The sequence below is a fragment of the Hypomesus transpacificus genome, chromosome 7 (assembly GCF_021917145.1).
Source record: "Hypomesus transpacificus isolate Combined female chromosome 7, fHypTra1, whole genome shotgun sequence".
NCBI lineage: Eukaryota > Metazoa > Chordata > Actinopteri > Osmeriformes > Osmeridae > Hypomesus > Hypomesus transpacificus.
In genome coordinates, this window is record NC_061066.1 from 7,737,352 (window position 1) to 7,764,469 (window position 27,118).

Genomic DNA, 27,118 nt, shown 5'->3' on the forward strand with positions numbered 1-27,118 from the left:
TCATCTCTTCACACTAATCTGGAACCATATTTTCTAATTTAGAGCCATCACAGAGCCAGTACCACAAAGGTCACCATTTCTGATGGCCGCCAGAATGCGTGACCCGAAAAAAAAACCTCAAAAAAATGTGTGACCCCACTGTAACTGCTTCTAAAACGAGTTAAAACTTCAAACAATGGTTTGGGGTAGTTATATAATCCCTTCACACTAATCTGGAACCATATTTTCTGATTTGGAGCCATCACAGAGCCAGTACCACAAAGGTCACCATTTCTGACGGCCGTCAGAATGTGTGACCCGAAAAAAATAACTAAAAGAAACGTGTGACCCCACCGTAACTGCTTCCCAAAGGAGATAAATCTTCAAAAGATGGATTGGGGTAGTTTTATCATCTCTTCACACTAATCTGGAACCATATTTTCTAATTTAGAGCCATCACAGAGCCAGTACCACAAAGGTCACCATTTCTGATGGCCGCCAGAATGCGTGACCCGAAAAAAAAACCTCAAAAAAATGTGTGACCCCACTGTAACTGCTTCTAAAACGAGTTAAAACTTCAAACAATGGTTTGGGGTAGTTATATAATCCCTTCACACTAATCTGGAACCATATTTTCTGATTTGGAGCCATCACAGAGCCAGTACCACAAAGGTCACCATTTCTGACGGCCGTCAGAATGTGTGACCCGAAAAAAAAAACTCGAAAAAAAATTGTGACCCCACTGTAACTGCTTCCCAAAGGAGATAAATCTTCAAAAGATGGTTTGGTGTCGTTATATCCTCCGTTCACACTAATCTGGAACCATATTTTCTGATTTGGAGCAATCAGAGAGCCAGTACCACAGAGGTCACCATTTCTGACAGCCGTCAGAATGTGTGACCCCACCGTAACTGCTTCCCAAAGGAGATAAATCTTCAATAGATGGATTGGGGTGGTTTTATCATCCCTTCACACTAATCTGGAACCATATTTTCTGATTTGGAGCCATCAGAGAGCCAGTACCACAGAGGTCACCATTTCTGACAGCCGTCAGAATGTGTGACCCCACCGTAACTGCTTCCCAAAGGAGATAAATCTTCAATAGATGGATTGGGGTGGTTTTATCATCCCTTCACACTAATCTGGAACATTATTTTCTGATTTAGAGCCTTCACAGAGCCAATACCAAAAAGGTCACCATTTCTGACGGCCGTCAGAATGTGTGACCCCAAAAAAACAAAGAACTTGTGACCCCAGCGTAACTGCTTCCCTAAGGTATAAAAAATGTGAAAGATGCTCAGAAAGGTTATACAGACATCTAGTGGTCAACACTGATAACTACAGTTTTTGAGTTCAAGAAGAAAACCCACTGGTCTTCTAAACTTTCTGGAGTGTGACCCTGTCATCATCTAGAAAACCCATTCCAGAAAGAGGCCAGATACCGGAGCACGGCTTACGTGTTTTCCCGACTACAGACACGGTCTGGCTGGGTCCCTGAGGGTACACAGCGTAGATGCTGATGGTGTATTTCTTATCCTGTTCCAAGCTGTCAATCACGTGGGTGGAGACGTCTCCAGGAAGCAGCTGGTCGTAGGTCAGTCCTGGTCTGTCGGCTGTGGAAAACACACCACCACACAACAGCCACACAACCATACACTGTTACATTCTGCTCTGCATCAGGATCACCAGACTGGCTTTGAGGTGGAAGTTATCAAGTCTGTGTTTGTTACAGTGTGTGTGTTTGTTACAGTGTGTGTGTGTGTGTTACAGTGTGTGTGTGGTCAGGCATGGGTATGTCACTGATGTTCGTTATCTCAGGAGTTTGAGCCAGGCTTACTTCTGGGAATGAAGATCTTGTATCCGTGCAGCTTCCCTAAGGGCTGGGTCCAGCCCAGACGCAGGGAAAACAGGCCCTGCTCGATCACACGGAAGTTAGTGACCCGTGGCACGGGAGCTGACACGGGGAGCAAGAGGGGAGATGTTCATCAGACCTAGTTCTGTGTATATCACCTGCATGTTTATGTGTGTGCATGTAGTGTGTGTGTGTGTGTGCGTGTGTGTATGTGTGTATGTGTGAGTGGGACCCACTGGTCTCAGTGATGACGGAGGCCGAGTCTCCGATGCGGCCAGGGTAGATGGCATAGACGGAGAGAAAGTATTCTGTACTGGGACTCAGATCTGTCACTATGACTGTCCCCACATCACCCTTCAGATTGATCTGACACACACGCACAAACACACACCCACACACACAGGAAGAGAGGGAAAAGCAAAATGCATCAGACTGCCTCACAAGGTCAAATTAATATTGCTTGCAAATTCTGTCGCTGAGCAAGCATGCTTTTTTTATCAAGGCTCTTTACGCACACACACACACACACACACACACACACACACACACACACACACACACACACACACACACACACACACACACACACACACACACACACACACACACACACACACACACAGTGTCTTAGCAGGACTGCTCTCCACATCTCGATCCTGGAGCTCCCTGCAGTGTTGAGTGCAGTCTCAGGATCCAGGACCATCTGGTTCTCGGCCCAATTCCCTGTCAGCAGCACCCCCCACTTCCTCTCTCTCCTCACCCTCCCCTCTACACTTCCTCCATCCCCTCCCCTCCCCCACCTCCCCCACCTCTCCTCCCCTCCCCTCCTCCCCTTCTCTCCTCCCCTCCCCTCCCCTCCTCTCCCCTCCCCTCTCCTCTCCTCTCCTCTCCCCCCTCCCCTCTCCTCACCTGTGTCTGCAGGGTGTCCAGGAGGTCTCCCTTGGGGCTTCGAGGTGTGACCAGGAGGCGGTACCCTGTCACGTCCCCAGTGGCCTGGCTCCAGGTCAGCCTGAGGGAGCTGTAGGCCAGCTCACTAACCTGGAGGTCCCTGGGGCCCAACACACGCTCCTCCACTGCAGGGGGAGGGAGGCAGGGAAGGAAAGAGGAGGGAGCAGGGAGGGAGGGAGGGAGGGAGGGAGGGAGGGAGGGAGGGAGGGAGGCAGGCAGGCAGGCAGGCAGGCAGGCAGGCAGGCAGGCAGGGAGGGAGGGAGGGAGGGAGGGAGGCAGGCAGGCAGGCAGGCAGGCAGGCAGGCAGGCAGGCAGGCAGGGAGGGAGGGAGGGAGGCAGGCAGGCAGGCATGGAGGGAGGGAACATGATGGAGATGGTCAATGAAGGAGCACAAACAAAGAAGAGAAATAAAAGACAAACACAAAAAAAAGTAGAACGAGCGTGTGCATCATCTCCACGACGACGGCTCGGATAAGGAGTAGCAGGTCACAGCTGAAACATCCTGGTTCTCACCGGGCGGGGCGTGTTTGGCGGGGCGCGGCGGTTCGGAGGCGGTCACACACACCCTCCGGGACAGCCTGGGGAGAAAGGCGTCCAGCAGGGAGAAGTCGGCGCCTAGCAACAGGTGCTCCTCCTGGGGGGGGCTGACTACCCTGCTCAGCTCTGATTCGTCAGCTCCTCTCACCCCTGGGAGGGGCGTAGAAATAGAGAGAGAAGGATGCTGTTCTATTATTCATGTCCACCTTCTTCACCCCCTGCAGAGGGATGAGAGGGTGAGACTGTGAAACTCAGCACCCACATTTTTGATGGAGGTACTTTTAAAGACGATGTCGAATTTTATCTCACTTGACTGCTGTGGAATTGCTAAAAATGTGCCCTAATGATCGTTCGGTCCATTCTGTGCTATCTTGTCTGTATAGATCTATTGCTGGTTTGTATTGAACCATCATGGCTGTGATTTGTCATGACTGGACATGCAGATCGATGAGGAGAAGTGATTCAGCTCGACCTGTGTCCTGATCAGCAGCATGGCCTGTTAACCGTTGCCGCTAGCGACGGCTGTCACAGGGACCTGACTTATTGAGCTTGTGTAATGAGTAAAGATGAAAGCTACAGTATCTTCTACAGGATCTCTCTCACACACACACAGACACACACACAGACACACACACACACACACACACACACACACACACACACAAGAGGACAGACTGGCGTGCCCACACTCTGCAGTGGAACAGGCATGACTGTGTGTGTGTGTATCAGTTCATGAGTGCATACATCATACACACTCGTACTTGGGTGCATGTGTGTGTGTGTTTCCCTGCACGTAGAGAGGGCTGGTCGTGCTTGTCAGTGAGGGCTGGCTGATCAGATTCATGAGCGCCCTGTCTGGGGTGATAGAGGAGAGGACCTGGGCTCACAGTCAGAGGGGCTGAGGAGGGGGGGGATGATAAAAAATCACTGCAATTAGCCTTCCACCGCTAATGAGCTCTAATTATTACACTGCTCCTGGCTGAGTGTGTGGAAATGTGTGTGTGTGTGTGGATACAGAATTCATGCACACGCTCTACCCAAGGGGTAAGCTTGCTGCATTTTACGTATGCAAACTGCAGTATCAGCCCAGCACGGGAAACACACATTCTCCAGCTCTCTCTTTCACTCTCTCTCCATATTTCTGTCACCCCTCTCTCCTCTCACCAACACATGCACCCACACACACAATGTATTCAATGAATATAACATGAATTTCCAACTGCAAACACTGCAGATAAGCTAGATGAAATCTCCTAGACTCTGTGGGAGAAATGGTTGGTTTAATATCTGATCACAGAAGCTACACAAACTCACCCACGGCATAAAGAGATATACCACTGTCTTTGACTGCCTTGGCTGGACCCTCCACCTGGTCGTCAGAGCGCCCGTTGGTAATCAACACAGCAATCTGCAAATGAACAGGATAAATGTTTATGGTCACATCTCACATTTAGTCATTTAGCAGACGCTCTTATCCAGAGCGACTTACAGTAAGTACAGGGACATTCCCCCCGAGGCAAGTAGGGTGAAGTGCCTTGCCCAAGGACACAACGTCATTTTGGTGGGGCGGGGAATCAATCCGGCAAGCTTCTGATTACTAGCCCGACTCCCTCACCGCTCAGCCATCTGACTCCATCTGACATCTCACGCACATTCTGTTACCTAGGAGGTTATTCCTGGTAAGCTTACATGATCAAACAGCAGGCCCAGGTTTGTCTGAATATTATATTCTGGCCAGCTGTAGAAATGATACGTATTCTGACATACTCTCATGAATGACTGAACATGAATGACTGACTGAACAAACAAGACAGCGTTTGTCTTTTCAGTTGAGTTGAACTCGTCAGTTGAAACTGAGGTTCTCTAGGTGTGAAACGCCAGGAATCACACAGGAATGATAATTCACTCATTACGGAAAAACTACCTTGGTTCGTCCAAAGTTCAGTCGATGAGAGAGAGGGCAGAGCACACCCACAAGCAGCCCATGTGGGCAGCCATGTGCACAGTGCCTGCCAATAGGCTGAGAAACCCGATACATCAAGCCCATCCCTGTCTTTACTGCCCTCACCAACATCAGTTAAGACAGCATGACTCGTCAGGAGTGGGCTTGGAATGTTACTTACATTGTGCGTGTGTGTGAGTGTGTGTCTGTGTGTGCATGTGTGTGTGAGTGTGTGTCTGTGTGTGCGTGTGTGTCTGAATGTGTGTGTGTGAGAGAGTGTGTGTGTGTAAGTATGGATATTCAAGAGGAGTGCGTGTAGAGACACAGAGAGACTGTAATTCCACACCAATGTAATGAAGCTACGTGTTCGCCATGCAATCTAAAAATGCATCACTGTGATACCGCAAGACAGGCCAGAGTGGGTGTGGTCATACAAGCCCTGCGTACCTTGGGGGTGTGGTCTCGGGTGAGGGAGGGGCTGAACGCGTAGTCGACCAGGAACTGGAGGGCGTCGCCCGTCCTGCTGGCTCCGCCCTCGTAGGGGAGGTCCTTCACAGCTTTGAGCACCTCCTCCAGAGTGCTGTAGTCTGTCAGAGCGATGCGCATCCTGAGGGACACATCAGGCACGATCATCTCTGAGAGGAACTCTTCATTCATGCTGTATCCTGTACTGTTAGTTCACATTCTGGCTTCTTCTGTTTATACGAAAGCATCTGTCTGTATGTTCTGGTTCAGTCAATAATCGGTGGAGCTGTTTCTCATGTCTGAATTGATTTTAGAGAGAGTTGTAGAGGAGAGAGTTGACAATTGGAACTTTAAATCAATCAAGCAACCACTAGTCGATGAACTGTTCCTTAGTGCGATCAATCATCCTCTCAATCAACCAATCACTGAGTCATCCAATCAGTGGTCCCACCAACCAACCACTCACCAATCAACCAACCAATTACTAATCAACAAATCAACCAATGAACCAATCAACGTCCCCCTGGTCACCTTGGGACGTCTCCATACACGGTGACCCCGAAGCGGACTCCCTGCTCCCCCACCGGGCTGCCCTGGAAGGAGGCCATGATGGTGGAGATGAAGTCCTTCACTGTGGAGAAGCTGGTCTCGCCCACGCTCCAAGACTCATCCAGCAGGAACACCAGGTCGACAGGTCCCGCTGTCCTGCAGGCTGGGGGGGTCGGGGGGGAGGAGGGGGGGGGGGGGGGTGTGTATACAGTATATAGTACATATACTGTATACACATGCACACTGGAATACACAGATATTAATGTATAGATATACATACACATATATACATATATCTAATATAAACATACATAAAGTACTGGAATACACACACGCATACACAAATATATGTGAGTGTGTAAAAATGATCCTTTGCTGTGTTGCTGTGCAATCTAACTCTTCATCTGGACAACCTGTCATGCCAACAGAACTGGGTCAAACCTCCGTTCTTGAGCCACTGGTGAACCCAAGACAAATCGGTTCATGTTCTGTTTCAGCTCACCACTAGATGGCAGTAGAACCCCATCAAACAGATCTGTGCACCTTGGCGAGGCGGGCCTCAAACACAGGCATCAGACCACCTGATACTTATGAATCTTTAATGGGAGACGAGTGAGACATTGAAACCATCAATATTCAGAGCACCATACCAATAAAACTTTAGTGCAGCGCAATGAGGGACGCTTAGAATAATAACATTAACAGGCCAAACTGAGGCCGATGCTGGCGTCTGATAACACACACCCCTTCACATCAGAACTCTGTCAGGACACACACCTCTGAGAGCTGAAGCATGCTCTGAGGAACACACACTCACCATTTTGTCTCACACAAAAACACATGCACACACACCCAAAAACATACACTCACAAACACACACAACTACCAGTACAGACACACACACACACAATGGCACAGCAACAGCTTTACATTGACTATTAGTGAGGGCAAAGGTAGTCTGCAGGGGTAACGTGTGCAGCTCTGTGATGACTGTCGGTCTGAACAGAAGACAGGGAGCGGAGAGAGAGAACTACTCTTCCTTGTAGCTTTCCTCTCCCTCCTCTCTTTCCTCTCCTTCTTCTCCTCTCTCATCCCCTCTTCTGTTGGCTGCTTTCCCAGAATGCAGTAGGGGGGCAGCATGTGTCTCCTGCTCTGAGCAACCGACCTGCTCTGAGCTGGCGTTTACACACCGCTACATCTCCCTCCTCCCAGCACACATCCCTACATCTCCCTGACCCCAGCCTGGGTCCTGCACCAGAACCAAAGAGTTGCTTTCATTATACACTTTTATAAAATGGCAAATCTGTCCTGAACACTGGCTCTGCCTGGTACGTCACGTCATGGACTCTCTCTCTCTCTCTCTCTCTCTCTCTCTCTCTCTCTCTCTCTCTCTCTCTCTCTCTCTCTCTCTCTCTCTCTCTCTCTCTCTCTCTCTCCTCTCTCTCTCTTCTCTTTCTCTTTCTCTTTCTCTTTCTCTTTCTCTTTCTCTTTCTCTTTCTCTCTCTCTCTTCCTCTCTTCTTTCTCTCTCTCTCTCTCTCTCTCTCTCTCTCTCTCTCTCTCTCTCTCTCTCTCTCTCTCTCTCTCTCTCTCTCTCTCTCTCGTGAGAAACGTTTCACAGGAAACAGGAAGTGACTGGGTGATTCTTGCTAAGTTATCTTCCTGTGTGGAACATGAATCATCCTGCATTTCTATCCTCTGTGAAATTAGACGTTTTCCTTTTCCCTACAGAGACGAGATTTCAATGTGTTGGACACATCAGAGGAAAAGCAGTCAACTGTCAGATACAGACGCAGGTGGAAAATAGGATATTCCAGAATGTTCACTCTGTTTGGCAGGTGAAAGCCACATGCTAAGAGGAGAAAACCAAAAGGAACTTGGAGAACTGAGAGAACAGTTGTCTGCCAGGTCTCAGTCCTCAGTTGTCCAGTCTGCAGGTTAGTAGTTCATGCTACCCTGGCAGTTGATGAACACACGCTGATTGTGATTAACAGAAGCACATGGGAGATCCCATGTGTTCCACAAACCATATTGAATGTTCATCAAGGACGGATGGACGGGCAGACAGGCAGACAGACAGACAGACAGACAGACAGACAGACAGACAGGCAGACAGACAGGCAGACAGGCAGACAGGCAGACAGACAGACAGACAGACAGACAGACAGACAGGCAGGCAGGCAGGCAGGCAGGCAGGCAGGCAGACAGGCAGACAGAGAGGCAGGCAGACAGACAGACAGACAGACAGACAGACAGACAGACAGGCAGGCAGACAGGCAGGCAGGCAGGCAGGCAGGCAGGCAGGCAGGCAGGCAGCCAGGCAGACAAGCACACAGACAGACAGGCAAACAGGCAGGCAGAGTCCAGGAGGCTGACAGATGCGTAGATGAATGCGCTGACTCAGACTACCTGAGGGAACTCAGGTGGTATCCTCTACCTGGTCTAGACAGGTGTGGAGCCAGAAGCTGCCTCCATGTGGACTTCATTCAGTCCAGGAGGATACGTCAGAGATGGACAGAACACAGCAGGAGAGAGGGAGAGACAGTCTAAGAAGGAACGGAAAGAGGAGCAGGGAAGAGCAGAGAGGAAAGAGATGGAACACAGATCAAAGAGAAGAGGAAGCCAGAAAGAAGAAGAGCGATTGTAGAAGAAGAAGAACGATTGTAGAAGAAGAAGAGCGATTGTAGAAGTGGCGTGTCTGGGGGCCTGTACCTTCAACCTGAGCAGAGACTGTCCCTCTGGAGACTGACAGGGACAAGAGGACGACCCACACACAGGAGCCACTCATACTCCTCTCCTCCTCTCGTCCTCTCCTCACTTCCTGTGTCCTCCTCTCCTCTCTGTAGGTCTCTCTCCTCCCTGTGTCCTCTCCTCTCTGCAGGTCTCTCTTCTCCCTGTGTCCTCTCCTCTCTGTTGGTCTCTCTCCTCACTCCCTGTGTCTTCTCCTCTCTGTAGGTCTCTCTCCTCCCTGTGTCCTCTCCTCTCTGCAGGTCTCTCTCCTCCCTGTGTCCTCTTCTCTGTAGGTCTCTCTTCTCCCTGTGTCCTCTCCTCTCTGTAGGTCTCTCTTCTCCCTGTGTCCTCTCCTCTCTGTAGGTCTCTCGCCCCACTCCCTGTGTCTTCTCCTCTCTGTAAGTCTCTCTCCTCTCTGTGTCCTCTCCTCTCTGTAGGTCTCTCTCCTCCCTGTGTCCTCTTCTCTGTAGGTCTCTCTTCTCCCTGTGTCCTCCTTTCCTCTCTGTAGGTCTGTCTTCTCCCTGTGTCCTCCTCTCCTCTCTGCAGGTCTCTCTCCTCCCCGTGTCCTCTCCTCTCTGTAGGTCTCTCTCCACACGGATCAGCTCTGACTCTTCCGGTCTCTGATCTGAAAGAAAGCACAGATAGACATCAGAGGACAGCCACATAATCATAATAATCACTACCTGCTATCTGCCTGGCCTGCTTCTTCCTTCAATAGAGTCTTTTTAACTGACTGGGAAGGCAGAGATGAAAACACAAGGGGAGTTTCTCAGGGCTCCAACACAGAGGCTAGGCCCAGAGGAACGGGTTATTATGATCCAGCTGTATGCAGCACGCTGGGTTTCATCTGAACATCGAATAAAATAATTTAAATCGTGCAAGTTCATGAACTGATGGCAAATTGGTTTTGTTTTAATATGCAGACGCAAACGCACGCACACTGACTCTCTCTCTCACACACACACTAACTCTCTCTCTCACACACACTGACTCTCTCTCTCACACACACACACACTGACTCTCTCTGTCACACACACACACTGACGCACACACACTCTACATGAACTCAAGGTGGCCGTGTTGATGATGAAGCCAGTTCTACACACCAGTGGTGCACAGTGGTAAATGTTGGCAGCGTCACACAGCTGTGTATCACGTTGGTAATGAGTGATCACTGAGGCAGAGCTAGTGTGATCCAGGGACTCACTGCGGGGTACATGCGTGTGCACGCAGCCGTCAACGGCATTTTACAACACAGGTGAGCGAACAACGTTGTTAGCGTGACAACGGTCTACGACGGCGCTTGATTAAAAAAAACGAATATATATAAAACTATTTGAAAGTGGATGCTTTCGGTTTCCCCTCAGGGTGAAATACAAACTCTCTCTGTAGATATCGATACGTTAACAGCTTAGGGGGGAAACATGTGTGGGCCATGTTGGTCCTGATGTTTTGGAATGTCGGTATCTCCAGTCCTCGGGGCGAGGCCTGCTCGGCCCGACCTTTGACCCCTAGAGCAGAGCACCGTTCCTGGGGAGAGGATCAGACCTGCCCCCTTACCTCTGGGCTCCTCCACCCTGGATGTACGGGAACCAGATGTGATTCTGTACCAAGACAGATCAAGGACACCATAGTTAATTTCTTCCTGTGTGTGTGTGTCTGTGTGTGTCTGTGTGTGTGTGTCTGTGTGTGTCTGTCTGTGTGTGTCTGTCTGTGTCTGTGTGTGTCTGTCTGTCTGTGTGTGTGTGTGTGTGTCTGTGTGTGTGTGTCTGTGTGTGTGCGTCTGTGTGTGTGTGTGTGTGTGTGTCTGTGTGTGTGTGTGTGTGTTTACCTTGAGCCTGGTCAGAAATCCGTGACACCAAAGCAAATCTGTAATAACAGACACCATGCGAGTCCAATTTCAGTCCCCACCTGCCGTCTAGGGTGTGTGTGATGGAGAGGCAGTGAGCCTGCAGTGTGTGTGTCGTGTGTGTGTGTGTGTCGTGTGTGTGTGTGTGTGTGTCGTGTGTGTGTGTCGTGTGTGTGTGTGTGTCGTGTGTTTGGTCAGAGAAGCTCGACAGCCATAGCTAATCTTTTGCAACGGATGCCATGTGTGTCCAATTCTTATCTCCACTTGGTGTGTACAGCATGTTTATGTGAACACAGCATGTGTGTATGTGTGTGTGTGTGTGTGTGTGTGTGTGTGTCTGCGCGTGATCCACAGTCTAATGGAGAGCCAGACACACCTCTGGTCTGCTGGGACGAGTTCTGAAATCGGCCTCTCTTTGTACTTAACTACATGGCCTGCTCTCTTCTGAGGCCTGTCTGTGTTCCAGGAAGGAGGGATCTGTCTCCCAGGGGGAACTGAAGATTCCTCGCAGCACTCAGGACTGTGAGGGGAGTTATTACATTCCAAGGAGTATGGATGCTTTCCAAAGGTAATGATTGTTTCCTTGGCATTCACACCTTCAGAGAGAGAGAGAGAGAGAGAGAGAGAGAGAGAGAGAGAGAGAGAGAGAGAGAGAGATAGAGAGAGAGAGAGAGAGAGAGAGAGAGAGGAGAGAGAGAGAGAGGAGAGAGAGATAGAGAAAGAGGGAGAGAGAGAGATAGAGAGAGAGAGGAGAGAGAGAGATAGAGAGAGAGAGAGAGAGAGAGAGAGAGAGAGAGAGAGAGAGAGAGAGGAGAGAGAGAGAGAGATGGAGAGAGAGGGAGAGAGACAGAGAGAGAGAGAGAGAGAGAGAGAGAGAGAGAGAGAGAGATAGAGAGAGAGAGAGAGAGAGAGAGAGAGAGGAGAGAGAGATAGAGAGAGAGGGAGAGAGAGAGATAGAGAGGGAGAGAGAGAGACATAGAGAGAGAGAAAGAGAGAGAGAGAGCAGTGTCTGTGGTGATCACAGTTTCTTCCCTCCATACAGTATCTGTGGCGCCTCTGGGTTTATGTGAGTGTTGTGGCTCTAATGTGCATCCACAAAGGTAGAGAGAAAAACAATATCATGTCCAGTAAGATCCACACAGGAAGGAAGATCAATGGATGGTCTTTGAGAGTGTATTATGTGTACGAGTGTTTGTGTGTATGTGTCAACATATCAAAGCAGTATTTTCCAGCAGGTCTGCACTGACTCACACAACACCCAGTGAAGCTTCCTGACAGACACACACATACACATACACACACACACACCACTGTCCTCATCCCCAGACACACCGTTCAGTTTGATCTCTTCGTTCATCACTCGTTCTGGGTCGGCCGCTATCAGCGCTCCAACCTCAACCCCAAGCCCTAGCAACATTACGTTCAACAGTCCCTGTTTGTACTTCCTCATTGTGGTTTGGCATCGTACCAGGAAAACTTCAGCGTGGTTTAAACCCTGTCGTGTTTATCACCTCTTTAAAACCTTTCAGACCAGCTAGCAGGCTGACAGACTGCTGGAGAAGCAGGGAGCTTTCCTCCTTACACACACACACACACACACACACACACACATACACAAGCCTCTCTGGGTCGTGTCTCTGCCTGCAGCCTTGCTGTCGTGGAAACGCTCGTCTGATGTCACACCAGTTGAACAGGGCCGGCAGGCTACAGTACGCGCCGCAGGAAGCTGAGTAGCTACAAGATCTTACAACAGGCTCGTCTTCTCCTGTTAAGTTGATTCTTTGCATCTTGCATCTTCTGGGCGTGTACTCTGGATAATACTGTATGTGTGTGATGCCAGTAACTTCTGCTGAGGTCATGGAAACAATCACCAGTCAGGTGTCTCCCCAGGAGCGTGTTTACATGTCTGATAAAGCCATCCAGGTGCCTCCAGTGTTGGGTCAGGGATGCCATAATCAGGCCACAGCAGGCCTTGCTCTGGGGACGCAGAGAGGCTCTTTGCTAAGTCATCACTAACACACCCAGGCCTTAGTGAGACCCACCAGCAACACCGCCACAAAGCAATCTGCTAAGGACAGCTTCACCTGGGGTTGGGGAGCGGGCATTGTGTCTGAGGCCTTGTTAGTGTACAGCAGCTCTGAGGGGATTAATACAAGTAGAAGACCCAAATGGAGTCCCTCTCTCCAACATTCAGTCTCTCTCTCTCTCTCTCTCTCTCTCTCTCTCTCTCTCTCTCTCTCCTCTCTCTCTCTCTCTCTCTCTCTCTCCCCTCTCTCCTTCTCTCCTTCCCACTCTCTCGCTCCCCTCTCTCCCTGTCCCTCTCTCTCTCTCCCTATGTCTCTCTCCCTCCTGTGTGCTTTATGCCCTACAAGGCTGTCTGCATGTCAGCTTTTTCTACATAATGGCATTTTCCACTTCACAGAGGATTATCCTGTAGGTGTGAAATTGGGAGCAGTGAAAAGGCACACAGATGCTCTTTGGGTCGGTGAGGAGACCAACACACACACACACGCACGCGCATACATGCACATGCACACACACACACACACTTATACATACATAACGAATGTCCAGACATTAGTGTGCATTAATCCCCAATACTTTGCATCTTATACAGACAAGCCCTCATGTGGATGATTCTTGATGTACTAATTGAAACTTTTCATGCCTCATTTCTCACAAACAATGGTGGCCTATTTAACCCAACACTGGTGTGGATGTGGCACATGCAGGACTGCTTGTCTCTCAGGGTTAGAGTACTCTCTCTTTGTGGCATTAGTCGCTACCATTGTGAAAGTAGGAGGTAGGTCATCTAGCTAACATTGACTGGATACTTCCATGTTTTCAGAAGGCAATCAAGGTCTTTCTCTCTCTCTCTCACTCTCTCTCTCCCTCCCTCCCTCCCTCCCCTAAAAAAAACTGATTTAGTGGAACAGCGCGTTCAGAAAACAAAAATGTCTGCAGTTTGTTCCACAAGTACCTTCCCTTCTCACCTGAAGATGTAGGAAGCACCAACGGGAGACACATCCAGCAGTCCTGGATCTCACTACTTTACAGGAGAAACTAAAGCCTGTCAGAAGCCTTGGCCCTGGTCCAAACTGTTAGCAGAACAGCGGCTGAGACTACGAGTAGACTGTCTCTCAACAGCCACTGGATCTATAAAGTTAAAAGTCCTGTTTTAGGGTGTTAGGTTTAAGAGCTAAGAGAGACAGTCAGAATAACGGGCCTGATGAATCGCTGCTGAAAGGGCCAGCTCTTACTTACCTCTCCAGGAACAAGACACACCATCACACTAGAAATCCAGGTAAAGGTTAGTCCCTAAGGGTTGCCAGACCTGGGTTAACCCCCTTTCTGGAAAAAGTTTGAAAAGAGTTCCACGTTTGTAGGAGAAAGTCCAGGTTGGTTCGTATTCCTGAGGTGGTGCTCTGCTTGAGTAAAAACGTCTGAACTTCTGGTGAATCCAATTATGTGAATGTGTGTGAACTTTGTGTGAATGAGTGAGACACACACCTTCCACATACTCCACTGTAACAGAGACGAGTTGCAAGGTGTGTGTGCAGCTGCTACAACCTGCTGAATCCCAGAGAGAGAGAGAGAGAGAGAGAGAGAGAGAGAGAGAGAGAGAGAGAGAGAGAGAGAGAGAGAGAGAGAGAGAGATAGAGAGAGAGAGGGGGATAGAGAGGGGGAGAGAGCGGGGGACAGAGAGGGGGGGAGAGCTGAGTGTAGTGAAGGTGAAGCCAAAAAGGAAAAAAGAAAGCAAGGAAAACAGAAAAGAGGGTGGGAGTGATTCATCTGTTCTTTGACCCCGAGGATTCACGGTTGTGTGTGCAGGCTATGCTGTCTCCTTCACATCAAGGCAGTCAGGACTGCAGCTTACGGCAAAACAAGCAGCCTAAAGATGAGGTGAATATCCTACAGTCAAATACCTGATTAAATCTGATGAAAAAACAACAAAGCTGGAATCTTCAATAGGGACATATATATGGATTACAAACCAGTCAGGATTCGAATTGAAGTTGACTTGGCAGCGTGCGTGCGTGCGTGCGTGTGTGTGTGTGTGTGGAAAGTCAAATGCCTGCTGTATAACAAATACACCCACTGTAACACGTATTTCCTACTCACAGATCCCAGCACCTGAGAGATCAGGGAAAGCTGCACTCCATCGACGAGTCCAGAGTGAGTGAGGTCATCTTTTATGACGGACCAGAGGAATGTCTTTGGGGTCTTATCAACAGCTGTCAGTCATGTCTCTAACCCTAACCCTGTCAGTCATGTCTCTCTGTCTCTCTGTAACTCGATACTCTCTGTTGACACACCACAGAACCTGGGTTCTGTCTCTCTTCTGTTTCTCACACACACACACGCACACACACACACGCACTTAGCACACACACACGCACGCACACACGCACACACGCACGCACTTAGCATGCATGCACGCACACACGCGCACACACACACAGCAGTACTAGAATGCCTATACTTTAGTAGCTTCAGGTTACAGAACTTCTGGTCCATGCAAACTCAATCAGACAAAGATCACCAAGACACAGACCAGACACGACAGTAAACGTCCACAAACCACATCCAGATGTTGGAGAGGATGGGAAAGTCCACCCTTCACAGACACCAAACACCTGGAGGACTATGCTCACATGCAGGGGAGACCTCCAGTCTCACACTACGGCCATCTTGGTTGTAGTTTTGTGGCCGTTCTGTTGCTAGGCGCTCGGCTGTGAGGACGTGGGACATGCAGAGAGTCTAGGGTTCACAGGGAGTTTTAATGACCTTCACCACAGAGTCAACATGAATATATAAACTAAGTCGAAGCTAGCTCAGCAGGTGGAACATCTGTGTGTGTGTGTGTGGGTGGGTGGGTGTGTGTGTGTGTGTGTGTGTGTGTGTGTGTGTGTGTGTGTGTGTGTGTGTGTGTGTGTGTGTGCGTGCGTGTGTTTCCAGCAGCATATCTGTAAGTAAGTAAGACTTTATTTATGTAGCACATTTCATACAAGAATTGTAGCTCAAGGTGCTTTACATGAAATTAATAAAAACAGTAATACAAGTGATAAAAGTAATACTTAAAATAACAAATCTATAAAAACAATAATATAACTAATAAAAGTAGTAAAACCCTTCTGAGAAACAATTACTTAAATGCTTCGGTAGAAAGGTAGGTTTTAAGCTGGCTTTTGAAAATGTCTAGCGTGTAGTGGCTCCCGCAGTCGGATTTTGTTGTGATGTACTGGTGTTTTACAGCCAGTAAGACTGTTGTTCATCTATGGGAACAGACAGGGGTGTAATGTCCTTGAGAGGTCTTAAAGTGTGACCCTGCAGCTAGGTCTAGTCACCTTTTGACACCCCCTGTGTCTGACCTTTGACCCTCGGGAGGTCCTTGAAGCTGAACACTGTAGCTACAGGGAGCCAGAAGGGTCATAAACCCTGAATGCTTCAGAGTCCTGGAATATGAGAACATCACAGGAATGAAGACAAAAAGGAAGGAAATGTGTGTGTCTGTGACAGTGTGTGTGTGTCTGTGACAGTGTGTGTGAGTGTGTGTGTGTGTGTGTGTGAGATTATGATTGTCGGTTAAAGCCTGTTTAAATGTGGAGTGCAATTACAGAATGTGTAAACGACCTAACCAGAGCAGGTTGTACAAGATGGCGTGAAGCTAGTGCTGCTTCTCACTCAGGTGATACTAGGATCCTCTCTCTCAGCCCACAGATAATTACACCGCTCGCCACCAGCTTCCTCACCAATCACCAGTTGTGGCTTGAAAATGAGCTTTGATTAAATTCATGTTGGAGGCGAAGAGAGAGACAATCATGTGGACGGAGTACCTAGCTGCCAGTCAGGCTGGGGAGAAGGACCAACAAGAGCGGCTGAATTACCCAAGCTAAAGAGATGTGAGCATGTGTGTGTGTGTGTGTGTGTGTGTGTGTGTGTGTGTGTGTGCGAGTACACAAAGTAATGAGAGTTCACAAAAATGATCAAGTACAGTCATGTGCATCTGCGAATGCATGTGTGTGTGTAAGTGTGTGTATGCATGTGTGCTTGTGCGTACGTAAAGTAATGAGAGTTCACAAAAAGGATCATGTACAGTCATGTGCACATGCTAATGTATGTATGTGTGTGTGTGTGTGTGTGTGTGTGAGCTGTCCAGAAGGAGGATGGTCTGTCATGAATGAGGAATGTTCCAGGTTGAACCTCACATCTGACTGTGCTGTAAAAGCATCAGGATGATCATGGGTAATTGCAACTTTGCTACGATGGCTTGTTTTTACAGGCAATCTGGTATCGACCCTGTCACTCTCTCAGATTATTTTTCATTTTCCCCTCGCTTTCTCCTTCACTATCTCCGCCCCCCCCCTCTCCTACCTTCCCTCCCTCCCATCCTCCTCACAAGGTCTCTCGCTTGACCCCCAAGCCTGGACCACAATCATCCACACAGCTGCAGCCCGTCTGAGGTAGTGTAGCCTGGAAGCCGACCCTGTGGGTTAGGACTCATCCACTCTGCCCTGGACGCAAATCAGTAACAAAACCAAACAGAGAGTGTTGGAAAAGAAACACCCATTAATATTCTGTTAGGAACACCCTACCTTTTCAACACTCAATCCCCCAAGCACCCTCACACAAAAGCTGTAATTTGTTGGAATATGGATTTAATGTTATTCTGAAATCTTAATTTTTCTTCTCTCTCTAACGTTCTTTTGTGCTCTGCCGCCTCCATTGGAACGGTTATGAATCAAACATTACATTTTGCCGCCAGTTATATCGGCTCCCTATTTAATTGCACTATTTCTCATACAGTGCTTTAATTATGTAAAGTTGAAGTTTTTTGAAGTGACTGAAACTTATGCAACATAATTTATTACACACTATTTAATTTTAATTGGCAAGACTTGACTAATCTGATAGCAGTAGTTTAGGCTCCATCAGGGAACATGAGACCACTATGTATTTTGTGGAATATTTTAAGTATAATTGAACCTTGAACCTTATTTCATGTATAAGAATCCAATTATTCTATAATACATTTTTACATGTTATTTGTTAAGGAGGGGCTATTTTCAAAAGCGACATTCTACAAATAGTGCATAATGTGATACTATTTACTTGTGTTAAAATTTAAGTAACTAGCAACATAAGAAAATAGTATAATTTGTAAAAGACAAAGGTTGGAAATGTTGTAAAGGACCCAAGCAGCCAAGGTGAACAAGGACTACAGTATATTGTTGTTATGTTTTAACAAAAGGATTACAGTATATTGTTGTCACGTTTTAACAAAAGGACTACAGTATATTGTTGCCATGTTTTAACAGAATGACTGCAGTATATTGTTGTTATGTTTTATGTTTACGGGGGTTCGATGGCTGAGCGGTTAGGGAATCGGGCTACCAATCAGAAGGTTGCTGGTTCAATTTCCAGCCGTGAAAAATTACGTTGTGTCCTTGGGCAAGGCACTTCACTCTACTTGCCTCGGGTGAATGTCCCTGTACTTACTGTAAGTCGCTCTGGATAAGAGCGTCCGCTAAATGACAAAATGTAAATGTAATGTTTTAACAGAATGACTACAGTATATTGTTGTTATGTTTTAACAGTAAAGTAATGAAAGACAAAACTCAGACTTGTTAAAGAGGCCGGTCTGGGACCACTGGAGGCCACAGTAAGGAATGCTGTTTTCCTCTGTTACCATGACAGCTCATGTCTCAGGACGGAAAGGAGAGCTTGACTGATACAAAGGACGTGTTGACTGTGAAGAACTTGCTCAGGGCCGGCCGGCACTCAGGGAGAGTTGGTGTGTTTGTCTGAGGCTGTTGACATGTGATTGGTCGAAGTGCGTCTGAGCAGTGATGGCCGTAAACCTGCTGTGTCCTTCCACTGGCTTAGAAACAGGATATCCTGTACATGCAACCAATACACAGACATGACAGTACGCACTGGGGGAAAATATATTAGAGTGCATCAGACTTTTTTGGGGTAAATTCATCGAGCGGGGTTACCTAAGACAAGCGAACCTTCGTTTTCCAACAGGACTGAAGTGACGAAGAGAAGCAGAGACTTCTGTGAGGACCGGCGAGGTTCTTCTGAGGTCGACGTCAGTCAGAGATGAAGACCCAGCCGTCTATGAGGACCAGCGAGGTTCTTCTGATGTCGACGTCAGTCAGAGATGAACAACCAGCCGTCTGTGAGGACCGGCGAGGTTCTTCTGAGGTCGACGTCAGTCAGAGATGAAGAACCAGCCGTCTGTGAGGACCGGCGAGGTTCTTCTGAGGTCGACGTCAGTCAGAGATGAAGACCCAGCGAGGTTCTTCTGAGGTCGACGTCAGTCAGAGATGAAGACCCAGCCGTCTGGGTGAGCAGCGCTGAAGGACAAGCCCAAAGGTAAACTGTCAACACATCAATCAATCGAGAAGGTGGGTGGGAATAAGTGTGTGTCTGATGTGTGTGTGAGGACAGAGTTTTTGAAAGCCCCCTTGATGAAAAAACATATAATCACCAACAGTAACACAGTCCACTACATGACAGGAATGCAATCAACCACTTCTCCAAATGGCATGACCAAATACCCCCCTGTGGAACATCTTTCTGTCACTCACACACACACACACACAGACACAGACACACGCATGTGCATACCACACGCACGCAGACACTCAGCATCAGGCTAGTCTGAACTGTACCTCATGACTTATTAAACATCTCTCCCCTCTCCTGTGTTATAATGTGAGGAATGCAGGGCGTGCAGCTGATCTCACACTCTGGCATCGAGCGCTGCAGCAGAGACACGAGCAGAGACATGTCTGTCCCCGCTCACACACTGTGGAAGAATCTACCGTAGCAAAGGGGTTCTCACTGACACACACACACACACACATGAACACATGCTGTAAATACAGGCAGGGCCTGGAAACATGGAGACACTTCACTTCCCTCCCAGGCACATTACTGATTACACGAGTAAACTCGTGTATCTCTCTCTCTCTCTCTCTTTCCCCCTCTCTCTCTCCCCCCCCTCTCTCTCCCCCCCACTCTCTCTCTCTTTCTCTCTCTCTCTCTCTCTCTCTCTTTCTCTCTCTCTCTCTCTCTCTCTCTCTCTCTCTCTCTCTCTCTCTCTCACACACTCACACATACACAGGTTCCAGGTCTAATTAGATACAAATTAATCAGCGCTTGGTCGTCCGGTCCTGTGAGGTATTTCAAAGCAGGAACAGACGGAGTGTTCTGCCCAGTCTGAGCCTCCATATCCTGCTGCTTCACCCTCATGACCCCTGTCAAAGCTGCTGGAATCTTCAAAACACTGGCTTCCATTATCCTCCTCTCTGAAAGGCTGTGATCTCATTGGCTCCTGTGTGCGCATCTTGGTCGGAGGCCTGAGACTGAGTCTGCCATCTGCTGAATGGCCAGAGCTCCACATCTCTCAAGAGGCTGGCTGCCGGGAAAACTGCCCAATAAAAAGAGCCAAGTCCCCCTGTTTCCGGGGGCAGCGGGCTGGAAGTGTCTCTGAGGAAGGCACTCAAAAGGGATGAGTGGTGCGTAATGGCCGGCCGTACAGACGGGGAAGTGAAGGATGGAGGTAGGGAGGAGGAGGAGAGGGAGCAAGATAATGACCTCCACAATGAGATGGAAAGAGAGAGAGAGAGAGAGAGAGAGAAACAGAGGGATGGAAAGAATAATGCGTACAAATACATTACATTTAGTTATTTAGCAGACACTCTTATCCAGAGCAGACTTACAGTAAGTACGGCCGGGAATCGAACCAGCAACCTTCTGATTACTAGCCCGGTGCCCTAACTACGCAGCCACTTGACTACCCTATACTACACAGAAATACAGTACATAAAGAGAGAGAGCATGGAGAAGGAGAAATGAGAGAGCAAGATAGGCAGTGAGAAGGACAAGGTGATAGAAAGGACAGGTAGGAAGCCTAACGGTAACGTATTGAAGGGCGTGAACAGACAGAAGATCAGGAGAGATAAAGGTCAGTTTGTACGGCAGAACGAAGACATAAATCCCTCTGCTAGTCTGGTTCACCATGACTCGTGAGAGAGAGAAAAGAAAGACACAAACAAACAAAATAAATTATCACACCAGTGTGGTGAGGAGAGGATGCTGTGTTGACATCAGGAGGTCAGAAGGTCAAGTGGGAAGGCCAGGGAGAAGAGGAAAGGTCAAAGGTGACATGCCTTAGATCGGTATACAGATAGGGAACACAACAGCTGGGAGGAAAACCTCTACAACACAGTCCTGTGATTACGCCACCCTGGACAAATGACAAGTAAGATCGGAAGTGAGACGAACACATACACTAAATTGTGTTGCCTACAAACTCTGGCTGCAGGCATTTCCAAACAAGTTCATCCCAACCTGGAGGGGGCAGTATAGAGTCCCCGTGAGGCACGTGAAGACATGTCTACACTTGAGCATCGCCTTGGGGACCCAGAGAGGAGAACAATAGAGATGGAGGATGAGTCAGGAAGCTAAATAAGACATGACAGGGTGTCTATACAGGTGCGGATGGATGTTTACATTGAACGGTTCAGCGTACCAGGGAAGCTGAAGTTTGTATGTTTTATGATAAGTAACAAGGGTTCAGTTAAAGTGTTGATTCAAGAAGTAGTAATAACTGAAATGTGACAATATATATTCTGATTTATACATACTGTATGTAGTTAAGGTAATCTATGGAAGTCGTTTGTGAAGCAGCATTTGTAAACAAAATATCAAGCCCTGTTCACTGGTTGCCAGTCAAATATAGAATTGATTTCAAAGTTTTGTTACTGACATTTACATTGCATTTAGCAGACACTCTTCTCCAGAGCGACTTACAGTAAGTACAGGGACATTCCCCCCGAGACAAGTAGGGTGAAGTGCCTTGTCCAAGGACACAACATCATTTGACACAGCGGGGAATCGATCCGGTAACCTTCTGAGTACTAGCCCAACTCCCTCACCGCTCAGCCATCTGACTCCTTTACTTGTTTTTAAAGCTTTACATGGATTGGCTCCACTGAATATCTCAGATCTTCTTATGCTGTATCACACTTCCACGCCCCTTAGATCATCAAACCAGCTCCCTTTTAGCCATTCCACAGACTCAGATGAAAACAAAAGGTGATTGTGCCTTTTCAGCTGTAGCCCCTACTCTGTGGAATAAACTGCCAACTTTCATCAGGTCATCCACCACCACCGAGATATTAAAGTCTCGTCTTAAAACATATTTTTATTCTTTGGCTTTCGAGTCAGTTTAGGGTCACTCGTGTTTACTGTAATTGTGTTGTTTGTCTGTTGTTTTTATTTATTGTTGTTCTGCCCTATTTGATGATTTTGTAAAGCACTTTAGTAGGCATCGGCTGTTTTTAAATGTGCTTTATAAATAAAACTGACTGGACATGACTACTGTAAGTAGCCCTGTTAAGGAGGTAGTGTGTGTGTGTGTGTGCTGGGGGGGTGTAGGTAGGGTGGGGGACATTCACAGTCCATCTATCAGAAATCAAAAGCTACTGTAAAACGGCAGCCACTTTTATCGCAGCTTCACAGAAGATTTAGGCCCAACGACCAGATCTGCTCATCCATGTGTGAGTCTGGTGTGAATTAGAGTGTGTGAGCCTGTTTCCCATTCCTCAGAACAGTCATTCAGTAGCTTCCTTTATACTGTGCTGTCCAAACCCAAGAGATATACCAGAAAAACCATGACGATGCTAAAAAAAGAACGATTTAACTGGAAACATGTAGAAGACTTATTGTTTTGAAAGCTCCATTTATGCAACCATCTCCTGTATGGACAGTATGTGTGTGTTTAAATATAAAATGTTTCTCTGAATGTGGTGTTAAGCAGACAGGGCCAGTCCAGCACGGAGCTTTACACCATCAGAGCCCAATTATTCAAGCTGAATGTTTAATTACCAGAGGCACAACACACATACAGGAAAGAGAGAGGGAGGGAGGGAGAAGAGAGGGAGAGAGGGGAAGAGAAGGACAGAGAGAAGAGAAGTAGGCAGAGACAAAGAAGAGAGGAACAGAAGGAGAGTGACAGCAGAGGAGAGAAACTGAGCAGGGAGAGATCCTATCTGGAGGGTGAAGGCACGGAGCAGGAGACACAGCATCTCTTACTCTTAATTGGACAGAAACTTTATTTGAGGGAGTTGACAGGGAATTAATTTACGGCCAGGAGAACATGGTGATGAGCCAAGTGTTCGGATCGCTCTGTTCATCTCAACCCCTCTCTCTCTCTTTCTCTCTCCCTCTCTCTCTCTCTCTCTCCCCCCCTGTCTCTCTCCCTCTCTCTCTCCCCCTCTCTCTCTCTCTCTCTCTCTCTCTCTCTCTCTCTCTCTCCCTCTCTCTCTCTCTCTCTCTCTTTCTCCTTCTCCCACCTAGGGTAGGCAACGGCAGGAGTAGCGCAGAGTGCCGTCGCCATGGTTACCGGCTGTCTGGCCGTAACCACGCTGCAGAGTTGATTTGGGCGTGTGTAAATGTGTGTGTAAAAGCTAAGATGAATGTAGTTCCAGTCTCGTTATATCACTCCTGTGACCTGCACTTCCTGCCAAGAAAACACACAGCCTTTACTGTTTCCACAAAAGCAACATCAAAACACTGAAGTGACGTTTAGCTGAATGTCTATCTTGAGTTTCTGGTCAGACTGTGTTTTCTGCTGCTCTAAGAAACAGCAGCAGTAGGATCAGTGAACTGAAGGTTCTGCTTTGAAGCTGTACTGCATTATGGACAATGTAACTCACACAAAAAAACTACGATTCCCATGGTCCCTTAAACTGTCAACCAAAAGTTTATAGGTCAACCTTCTCAGGTCATCTTTCAAAAGTAATGTTCAAGTAAACAGACTAGTAACTTTTATCCAAGCAGACTGCTTGCAGATGAAGTACAAGCTGTTGGTGTTGGGGGCCGGAAGGTCAACCGTCGTTGATCCAGTGTCTGATGTTTGAGCCCCTCACCTTGACTACCGTTCTGTCGCTGTCATTTCCTACGGATGGCAGAGCTGACCTTTGACCTTTTCGTGTCTGAGAAAAAGGGCATGTCTCAGGAGAGCCTGAACAAAGTTCTTTTTATTGGTGCTTCTAGCTGTCGTGAACTGCTTGTCACGTAAAACTTTGTGGGTTTTCCAGTATCAGCGTGTGTGAGAGGTAAAGTTTTGTGTCAAGAATTTGCCTTGAAGGGGATTTAATCCATATAAACCAGTTTTCCAAAGACAAAGGTGTGTGTTTGTTACTGTGTGTATGTTTGTTACTGTGTGTGTTTGTTACTGTGTGTCTGTGTGTCTGTTACTGTGTGTGTGTGTGTTTGTTACTGTGTCTGTAAATGTGTTACTCTGTGTGTTTGTTACTGTGTGTGTGTGTGTGTTTGTTACCGTGTGTGTGTGTTTGCATGAATGGGAGTGTGTGTGTCCAGGCGTCACCGTGAAAGGTATTTCCTCTCTAACAGATCGTTTCATAACCTATCCCTTCTCATCTCACCAGATCATGTGACCTAGGTCCAGGTCCAAATCTGTCAGAGTAGCTATAAAGATGCTCTCAGTGAAACCTGAGTCAGCCCTTTGAAGTGTCATGGCAGGTTATGAGGTCTTGTGGTGACTATGTCCACCTGGTCAGAAGCCTTCTGGCTTTACAGGGCCGTAGGGAGAGACTTGAGCGTCTCTGACCTGGTCACAGAGGACAGCTCTGATCGCTCACGTCAATTTTTTTTCATTTCAGCTTTTAGTTAAGGGTTTCTTTCGCAAGTGAGCAAAGAACATTTTTTCTTCTTCCCTCAGACACAATAAAGTGATCAAATATGATTTGATTTAACGTCTCCTCCGCCTTCACTTTTAAAATTTACGATCTTCTCCCACATATTTCTCCAAAACAGTTCTTTCAAACTGTGAAAATAATGGCTTTCTATTCAGCTATGAAAAGCAACCCTGTCTTTTGGAGTTATGGTGAGATGAAGCACTGCGACATGTTTCTCTTTCAGCTCCTGTTGAAGGTTAGCGATGATAGAGAGCTTCTCACCAGCCGCTGGAAACAGGCTGCAAACGTGTTTGTAGTTAAAATCTCGAAATCTCTATTCAGTTGGACAAGACCCAGTTGCAGATATGCAGTTGGATATGTCTCAAACTAAGGGTGCAGCTCTGGGAGGTAGCAACACAGGTAGACCATCACTGACATACTGTCAGATACACTGACCGACACTCAGACCACATCAGCTATACAGAAAGAGCTCTGTAGTCACAGACAGAGACATGATAGGAAGTCTACATACACTGAAGACTGCACAAGGCTTTAGGAGTAGTGTAGGGAGGGGGAGGGGGGGGGTACAGTCTGGGGGGGCTGGGGTTTAGGGTGAGGAGGTGTGAGGACGGCCTTTCTGAGGCGGCCCGCGGCATCCTGGAGCCGCCTCCAACGGCCGCTGAGTTATGAGGCAGTTGCAACATCTGCAGGTTGAGAGGGAGAGAAACTGATGGATGGCCAGGTGTGAGGGTGTGTCGCACACACACACACACACACACACACACACAATGAAACGCTCCTACAAGCACATGCATGTACACAGAGGCTCATGCACACGCATGTCCTGTAAGCACACACACACACACACACACACACACACACACACACACACACACACACACACCCCCTTCAAACAGCCGCTCAGCAGTGCCTAAACAGCCAGGGCTGGGGGTGAGTCCTGCAGAGCCTCACTAATCTGATCATGATGAAGGTAGTGGTGGTCCCTGTCGATGGCTGGAGGGAGGGAGGGAGAGAGGCCTGGTGGGTTTACTGTTCACACGCTACACACCATCACTGTAACCATGACAGCTGCACTGGATCACTGAAAGGATTCTTATACAGTTAGAGACAGACCTTTTACAGAAGACAAGCTGTCTGCAATGATAATGACACAAACAGTACCTGTATTTAAATAGTAATCAGTGATACACACACACACACACACACACCGATCGACCAGCCCCCTCTATTCCCCGTCTCGCTCCAGCCTACACATCACGTCAGGACATGGAGAGACATCTCCAATTGCTGCTCTCATTTGACTGTAATCAGCTTTATTTATGGTGATCATCTCTCCTTGGCGAGGATGTTGTTGAGGTACTGTCACCTGCTGTAACAGAGTCAGAAGACACAACCCATGCACTAAAGCAGGACTGATGGAGAGAGTGTATATTTGGGCTAACATCTTTCCCAGAGTCCTGTGAGAGTATTTAAACTTGAAGACATCTTTGCTTATTTTCACAAGTTTTAATGAAGGATTTCATGAAGTAAGTACTTTATTGAAGTAGGGTGAATATAGTCTTACTGAATATATGTCTTTCCATGGCTCCAGACTGTCTCTCTGTACCTGACCCCAGCTTAGGGTTCTTGCCTTGGGCCTCGTTTCTCTGTGCTGGCCTCTCCTTGCTCTCAGGGTCTGGGTCCGAGGTCGGGGAGGGTGGCGGGGCTGGGGCTGGGGCTGTGGGAGGGGGTCTTGCGCCCCGGGGGGATGGGGGGCAGGACGGGTCTGGCGTTGGAGCCTGGGCGCCCAGACGAGGGGGGTGACAGCAGGAGAGAGGAGGCCGGAGGCCGGCCGGGGGGCATCAGGGGTGTGGCTGCTCTCCACCTGGTCTGGAGAAACAACACCATCTCTGGTTAAGGAGGTACAGTCGCTAGGAGACTCAACACACATCCAACCCCCCCCTGTCCGGTTGCCCCGGACGATGGACGAGAGGAGGATGAGTGTAGCAGGGACTGACCTTGGAGTGTCTCCAGGGTGTGTTCCAGAGAGGTGGCATCCAGGGGCTCTACATGGGGTTCTGAGCCCAGCTCCGAGCCCCCTGCTGGGCCGGCAGTCTTGGATGAGGCTCCTGCTGAGCTGGGTATAGAGAGGGCCGAACTGGCACGGGACTCGTCTGAACTGGAAGGGGTAGAGGAGGGGGAGGAGGGAGGGAAGGAAGGAGGGAGGGGAAGAAGGAGGGAGGGGGAGGAGGGAGGAGGAGGGGGAGGAAGAAGGAGGAGGGAGGGGGAGGAAGGAGGGAGGGAAAGAGACAGAAAGGAGAGGGAAAAGGGTTAGAAGGAGTGTTAGCGGTAGTTTGAACAGGTAGAAGAAGTGAGAGAGTGCGCTCAGACAGTCTCCAGCATGAGGAGGGGAGCTGGCTGACAGCCTCGCAGCCCTGCTGGCCCAGCCCCAGAGAGCTGTCTCCCCCCTGATCCAGCCCTGATCCAGCCCTGATCCAGCCCTGATCCAGCCCCGCCCTGCCATCACTGGCACTGTCAGGAAAGTATTCCA

General features: G+C 48.4%; 2 protein-coding genes and 1 long non-coding RNA gene across 3 annotated transcripts in view; all 3 read right to left on the bottom strand.

Moving 5' to 3' along the window:
- The window catches only part of col7a1l (collagen type VII alpha 1-like), a 53,450-nt gene extending 44,319 nt beyond the window's left edge, over positions 1 to 9,131 (bottom strand). Inside the window, exons 1-9 of the mRNA XM_047022717.1 lie at positions 8,983 to 9,131; positions 6,255 to 6,435; positions 5,706 to 5,865; positions 4,631 to 4,724; positions 3,293 to 3,466; positions 2,741 to 2,904; positions 2,068 to 2,197; positions 1,817 to 1,933; positions 1,437 to 1,592 (exon numbers count right to left, since the gene is read on the bottom strand). Of these exons, the coding sequence (XP_046878673.1) occupies positions 1,437 to 1,592; positions 1,817 to 1,933; positions 2,068 to 2,197; positions 2,741 to 2,904; positions 3,293 to 3,466; positions 4,631 to 4,724; positions 5,706 to 5,865; positions 6,255 to 6,435; positions 8,983 to 9,058 (1,252 nt within the window). The 5' untranslated portion in view covers positions 9,059 to 9,131. The remainder of the gene's footprint in view (positions 1 to 1,436; positions 1,593 to 1,816; positions 1,934 to 2,067; positions 2,198 to 2,740; positions 2,905 to 3,292; positions 3,467 to 4,630; positions 4,725 to 5,705; positions 5,866 to 6,254; positions 6,436 to 8,982) is intronic.
- Positions 9,132 to 9,514: 383 nt separating this feature from the next.
- On the bottom strand, positions 9,515 to 14,434 carry LOC124469624. The gene is made up of 3 exons (XR_006956318.1): positions 14,114 to 14,434; positions 13,843 to 14,005; positions 9,515 to 9,625 (listed from the first exon to the last, which is right to left on the bottom strand). It is a non-coding gene; the product is annotated as an uncharacterized LOC124469624 (long non-coding RNA).
- An 11,671-nt stretch (positions 14,435 to 26,105) lies between these two features.
- On the bottom strand, positions 26,106 to 26,785 carry LOC124469670 (MAPK-interacting and spindle-stabilizing protein-like). Its single transcript, XM_047023105.1, has 2 exons — positions 26,586 to 26,785; positions 26,106 to 26,457 (listed from the first exon to the last, which is right to left on the bottom strand). Exons 1-2 carry the CDS (start codon positions 26,622 to 26,624, stop codon positions 26,257 to 26,259), a joined length of 240 nt encoding a protein of 79 aa, XP_046879061.1. The 5' UTR covers positions 26,625 to 26,785; the 3' UTR covers positions 26,106 to 26,256.
- Positions 26,786 to 27,118: the final 333 nt, after the last annotated feature.